A 6,980-nucleotide genomic window follows, 5' to 3' on the forward strand; every position below is an offset into this window, starting at 1 on the left:
TGTGACAGGAGAGGGAACTGAATTGCCCTGTTTTCCATGCTGAGGGAATGGCATTGGCACCCCAATCTGAAGCAATGCTTGAAAACCCATCATTTGATGTACAGAGAAAATTAATGGCCTTGGGCTGAAAAGTAGAAGAAAATCTAAACTTAGCATGTAGGTTGGGGCAATATATGTGCAAGGAGATACTCTGCAGGATTTTTCTGAGTAGTTTCTTAAGTAAACTTAAGTATAGTTCTTACTTACATGGCAAGCATGGAAAGCTTGATCTTCTCTTCCAGAAGTCTTCCTAATACATGCAAATTATGCCCGAAAAATAGACATCATTATTGCAGAACTATGAAGGATCATGTTTACCATGTTTATTGCATTTAAAAAAAAAAGTGTACAAATGGAGGTGGTGCATCAGTAAATGTAGTGCTCTGATGTTAGGAGCCATAATCTGTGTCTTAACACATAGATTGTGTAAGTCTTCGTGGTGCTGTGTCAGAGCAGATACATTCAGCTGCACAATTCTGTGCTGTGGCTGTTGCAACCCTTCCACAGTTGTGGTGGTCGAAATCTGTGTGCTGAAGTAACCCTGCTGGGCAGGTTTGCAGTAAAGTCTCCAAAATATATACTTCATTTATACATATAGCCAAAGAGTTGAATTTTTATGAAAAGTGAAGAGGACCAGAGCAGAGGCTTAAGTGATACTTGATGACTGTGAAGCGCTAGATATTTGAAAATAAATCTAACTGTGAAAGTGTAGATCTCCTTTGTGGGAACTAATTTTCTTCCTCCTCAGGTGTCTGCAGTGTCTAACTGAAATTCAGAGGAGGAGGGAGGGAAAAGTTTGATCGTGTTATCTACCCTAGTATTTTTATCTATTGAAGAGATACTGGGCTTTGGGAAAATGTTTGTTTCCAGTGTATTATATTTCAGTACCCACATCACTCCTACAGTCGAAGAATAAAGCTGGGACTTTTTTATATTAAAAGAAAAAAGTTGCCTTCAGCTATTAGTTTTCCTGAATCCAAAGAGACGGGTGGGGTAGGATCAAAAATACTTACTTGATCAAAGTTATTGGCTCTGAAGGTATCCTTACCTATGTAAGAAAGATGAAAGGTGTTGTTTTTATTGCACGCTAGTAACAGTGTAATTTTGAACTAATTGGTGTTGAACTGCCAATCACCTAGGGGGAATGCAAATAGATACTCTTACAATTTCCTTTGAGGTACTGAAATCTTATGTCGGGGCTGGAAGAAAAACAGAATAATACCGTTAAATTGACCTTAAATGAGCTGCTTTGTGGCTTTCTTGGAGAATCCCTTCTAACTTTTCATTGCTAGTCCAAACAAGTCTCGTCTACCAATTTGATTTATTGGCTAGACAGCGCTGACATTGAACTTTGTGCGTGTTTGAAATAAAGCTAATGTTAGAGAGCTTTTAAGAATTTAGCTGCATCCTTTTCAAATACTCTTTTGACTGATCTGAAACTTTGCCTACCCCTCTTGTAAAATATCCTTTTGTATAGCAACCTGTTGTTTGCAGCTATTTTTAAGGAGGAACTACAACAGCACTTAGATATGATTCAGAATTTCTACTGGCGTGTCTCTTTGGGACTTAATGTGATCACACGGACTTGGTTGGAAAGGTTCCCATGAAATCAGTGTTTTGAGCTCTGGATTTTTATATCGAGGGGAGAAAACAACATATATATTGAACTGAGCTTTTCCTCAGAGACCCCTAAATCACTTGTGGAGAAGACAAAATATCAGATACTTACTTGAGTTTTCCTTCTTTTTCAACTGCTCCCATTAAAGTTCTTTTCCCACTGAGCTCTATAGCTATCCTTTTTCCCACCTCACAGTAATTAGTCATTCCATAAAACAGATGGTTTACACGTTTTTTTGGAGGAAATGCATCAGCACAAAACTTACTTATATAATGATAATTTGCCCCCCCCTTTTATTTTTTTTAAAAGACCAAACTTTTCCCTAGGAACCTGTGTGTTATGATTACTTACTTTAAAAAAATTGAGAAATTAAACAGACTTTCATATTTTAGGCACTTCAAATGAATAGAAATTGTTACAGAACAGCATTTGTAGGTCTTACTGGTTAGTCCTGGGATTAAAGAGATTAATATATTTGAAGCCCTGTAAATATTAGCTGTACCCATTATGTCACTAATATCCAAGATAAATGTTGAGGCATAGCCCAGAGGTTATGTGTTATATGCAAAAATGTGTGTGGAAGAAACATTTGATTAAACATTTAAAAATTAATTTTTGAAACAGATGTTTTATGGATGATTTGATTGCATTGAACAAATCAGTATTAATACTCTGCCATAAAAAGTATAACCCTCTTTTCTTGTACTGAAATTGCTGGATGGATGAGCAAACAACAGAAAACAAGGAAATAATGAGACTGGACTACAAAGCAGTGCTAGTGTGCCAGCAGCCTAAGTGCTGTTTAGTTTTTGTCGGCAAATGATCAAGATATGAAATAAAAGCCTGGACAAGAATATTAATTTCAGCTATTTTTAGGCACACTCTAATAAATTGATATATCTGGAGCATGGTGCTGTTTCAGGTTAGCCCACAGCCAGGGGTGAGGCTGAGGGTAGGGATTGGCCAACAGGTGAAGGGTGTGAATGTAAATGGAGAAAGATGATAAACAGAGAGGACTTTGGATTTGTTAAGGCCTTGAACTGTCACTACCACAGGTGTGTTTTGCAGAGTAAGACAGGGGAAATATGAGCCCTCTTAACTTATTTTCAGGTGAGATTATTCAGAAATAAAAGGGATGAAAGTGGAGCAAAGGTGCATGGAGAGTTTCTCATTGATCCCAGGAAGAATATTTCCAGTTTGTAATTGCAGAGAGTAACAGTTAAAGGATGAGATAGGAACTAAACCAGGAGATGTGTAGTCAGCTCTGAGGTCTGGTGTGCAGTGTTTGTAGAGGAACTGGCATCAAGGAGGGAAAACACAGTGTGCTTGTACTGGAAAAGAGGAGCCACTTTGCCTTTAAGTTGCTAAATAATAATGCCCTTGAAAGGCATCCAGAGATTCTTTACATCTTGATGCAAGAATCGTATAGCGATGTAAGAATGAGGCATTGGAGACATCTGTTACACCATGTCTGGTTGTGTTCCTGTGTGACAGCTCAGCAGTAGCTGTTCCCAGCACGACAGTGTGGGATCACAGGGATCACACTGAAACCTCTGATGTGCTCAATACTTCTGATTAGACAGAATTAGAAGTTCTTGACTAAACCTCTGTGTTTTGAAATGGAGTTGAAGAGCCTTATGGAAACACCTGCAGTTTGAAGTCACAATTGTTAATGTGATGCTTTCTAAATCTGAATTGTCACAGTTGTGTCTTACAGTACTATAGTCAGTCTCATCCAAAACACTGTCTTCTGTTTTAAAAGGTGTCTCTTCCATGGTGGAATACCAAACAGTAGAGCTGGAACGGGAGCTTGAAAAAGTGAAAAGCAAGAAAACAAATCTAGGTAATAAACTTCTCTCCAGTGTTTTATGTCGATTATAGTTTAATAAATGACCTTAAGGTGCTGTGTTTAGCTTGTGGTGGTCACTTGATTGATTCCAGTTTATTCTTAACTGAATTTGTGCCCTTCATATTATCATAGTTTCTATAAATACAGTATGTGGAATCATTGTGCCCTTCCAACAAACAAATGTAAGTAGGGAGTCTGATTTGGATCTTATTTTTAGCATAATTTTAGAGAAATTGTAACACTTGGCTTCCTTGCTTGGAGCTCAATACCATGGTCTTTTCATATGTAATAAGATGCTTATGATTATTTGGGTTAATCTAAGTCCATTACTTTCCTTTCTGATTTTGAATTAGTTCTATAAAAGTCAAATTGTGTTTAAGAACAGTAAAATAATTCTTAGCAAGTTTGTGTCCTGTAAAAGTGAAAAGTGATACTTCTGGTAATGGCAGCAGCTGAACAGGGATTTCCTTACTTGTTTAAAGGTTTGTGGGATTTTTGCATTTGTCAGTGTGTTATGTGCAAAACTAAGACTGTGGTAAGAAAAAGTTGTTTGGTCTTTTTGCACATGCAGGTGATGTCTAGTGAAGTTAGACTTGTCTTTCTTGCCTTACAAGAAAAAAATACTGTTTAAATATCTGAAATTCTGTTCTATTCCTTTAGGCCATGCTAAAATGCACATGTAAACAGCACATTTTAAAATTCAGTATCTTTTAGACTTTGTAGAAGTGCTGTGTGCCAGGGGAAGAAAAAAAGCTATGGTGAAACATGCCTGTAAACAAGAGAGAAAAATCTGCTTGTCTCTGTCTCCTCAGTCTTTCTCTAAAGAAGCTTCATGTTTTTGGCATTGCTTGGTACAGCTCTGTAGGGTGGATGCTTTTATGAGCTGGTTGGTGTTTATTCCAGATAAGGTTACTGTTGCTACCTATAGTTATAACAAGAGCTTATAGAAACTGAATGATTCTTGTTTTATTCCAAGGTGATCTATTGCATTAAGCTTCTGGGTTTTTTTCTCTTTTGAACAGAACGGAGGAAAAAAGCTTCTGCTTGGGAAAGGAATTTAGTCTATCCAGCTGTGATGATATTGCTACTAATTGAGACTGTAAGAATTTTTGCTCCTTATTTTCCCCTTTTTCTATTTCCCCAAAAAATTATGAAGAGTTCTTTGGTCATTTGGGGGAATAATTTTAAAATTTTGGGGTAAAGTGTTTAAGCGACAATCTCGATTTTCTTGACCATTTTAGGTGAAGTTGACATTGTGAAGTCTGGTGGGGATAAATGTATAAGTTTTAAAATGTAGAATACTTTTAAATAACAACTGTTTCTACTTCTTTATAGTCCATCTCAGTTCTCTTAGTTGCTCTCAACATTCTTTACCTGTTGGTTGATGAGACTGCAATGCCAAAGGGATCAGGGGTAAAGTAAACTTCTCTTATCATTTTCTTAACTTTAATAAAGCTCTGGACCCCTTAGAGAAGTGCAAGTGAGATTTTTCATAACTTTAATAAAGCTTTGGACCCCTTAGAGAAGTGCAAGTGAGAACTTTAATTAAGTGAGTGCTTTAATACCAAAGAAACTAGTGAGCCTCAACCTTGACTTTGCTTCTGGGTTTTATTCCTGTGCATGCACAAACATTTATTACGTGTCATGTTAGAGTGAGTTTTTTAATAAATCTAGTGCAGAAGCTTATGTATATACAGGGATTCACTAAAGCAAATCTGTAATCTGGAGTTTGCATTTTACTTATGTTTCCTACTTTTATACAGACTGGAAATGTTCAGTTTAAGAAACTGTGGTTAAAACCAATATGAAAAGCTTGTCTTTTGTGTTCCCCTCAGAAAACATGACATTTTCCACTTCTTTACTATAAAAATACTTGAAGTAAGTAAAGAACAACACGTTGACTAGTACTGCCTTTAGTCATGAGGGATGTTTTCATGCTTTGCCCTATGTTTAACTGGGTATGAGTTTGCAGAGCTGTATGAGGTGTTCAGTGGTGATAGCCACTTTACCTGTGTGGTTGCAAATAACTGTAATTGTGTAACTTTGAGACATCTTATTTTAGTTTCCAGAGCAGTGGACTGTGTATAAAGCACAGCCTGGTGTGTAGATGCAGTGTGCATCCCAATTGAGTCATTACCTCTTCTGGCCTAGTCATACATTTCACTGCAGTTTGAAAGCTGCTGATACCATTGCATGGGATGGGGAACTTGCAGGTTAGGAGATCACAACAGCCCTTAAACACTGAATTCAGAAAAGGCTGCATTTCATGTAAGATGTTAGTTTTTTTTTTATTTTCTTCTTTTTTTTTTTCCTGGTAGAAGTTAACTTTAGGTTTTTTTTATTTTTTTCTTTTTTTTCCTGGTAGAAGTTAACTTTATGAACTGTTTCATGTGTCTTACTAAATTATACAAATTTATTTTTTTTCCTTGTAGGGACCTGGAATAGGAAATGCATCCCTATCCACCTTTGGTTTTGTGGGAGCAGCACTTGAAATCATTTTGATTTTGTATCCTTTCTCTAAGAGTTCTGTCTGTTAACAAGTATTCTCTCTAGTTTTCTGGGACACTGGTAATTTACTAAGACACCTGCCTGCAAAGAAGAGAGATAGGTCAGTCCTTTTAAAACACTAGAAGTGTTTTTGTTTTTTCCTTTAGTTCTTAAAACTTTTAGGTGGCTGCTGAGAACTTGAGTGAAACTTGCATTCCTTGGAGGTTCATTTTTCCTTGATTCTCACAGCTATCTTATGGTATCCTCTGTCGTCGGCTTCTACAGTCTTCGTTTCTTTGAGAATTTCACTCCCAGGAAGGATGACACAACTATGACAAAGGTAAGGTGCAGTCTGGGATGGGGATGGCCCCTCCTCTCTCTCTTGCCACCCAAGACAAACTGACTCTCTTAGTAATTGCCCTGAATGGCTCATTTGCAGTGATCAGTATTTGTTTGTAAGCTGCGTAAACACAAACTGGAAGATTTTCAAAATGCTGAATGAGTGGGAAAAAGGATGTGCTGTGTTTAGTTTGGATGGCATCCATTCTCTTGTGAAAAGCCAGGAATGGCAGAGCTTGTTAACTGGCTATAGAAAAAGCAAGCAAAAGAACTTTTTTCAAAGGAAACGTATTGCTAATGAGTAACTTTGATTGTGCTAACTGTACTTCAGGGAGCTTGTTTGAGATCTGAACAACGTGGTTGCTGGAAGTAATACAGACAAAGTAATTCAAATTTGAATAATTAAACTAAGACTGAGGAGGTCTATTCAGCAACGTTTTGCAGTCTGAGGCTAATTTGACTTTCTGCAATTTAACACTGGCTTGAGAATAACAAATGCTGTTACCTAATGCAGAGGAACATGCTTAGATTTTTGGCAAACTATTCACACAGCTAACAAGGGGAGATGATCAGTAACCAAGGAACAGATGTTGAATTTAATGGTTTTTTCAATGTGCTTCGTTGCTTGTTTGGTTGTGTTTTTTTTTT

The 6,980-nt window shown here is 37.1% G+C and overlaps 1 protein-coding gene across 1 annotated transcript in view; it reads left to right on the forward strand.

Moving 5' to 3' along the window:
* The window catches only part of LOC103802398 (limb region 1 protein homolog), a gene marked incomplete at both ends in the record, with an annotated part of 42,733 nt that extends 36,400 nt beyond the window's left edge, over positions 1-6,333 (forward strand). Inside the window, 5 exons of the mRNA XM_009074868.1 lie at positions 3,420-3,500; positions 4,529-4,605; positions 4,842-4,919; positions 5,939-6,012; positions 6,243-6,333. Coding sequence (XP_009073116.1) covers positions 3,420-3,500; positions 4,529-4,605; positions 4,842-4,919; positions 5,939-6,012; positions 6,243-6,333 — 401 coding nt within the window. The remainder of the gene's footprint in view (positions 1-3,419; positions 3,501-4,528; positions 4,606-4,841; positions 4,920-5,938; positions 6,013-6,242) is intronic.
* Between the last annotated feature and the right edge of the window lie 647 nt (positions 6,334-6,980).

This window comes from Acanthisitta chloris, unplaced genomic scaffold (assembly GCF_000695815.1).
Source record: "Acanthisitta chloris isolate BGI_N310 unplaced genomic scaffold, ASM69581v1 scaffold13615, whole genome shotgun sequence".
Lineage (NCBI taxonomy): Eukaryota > Metazoa > Chordata > Aves > Passeriformes > Acanthisittidae > Acanthisitta > Acanthisitta chloris.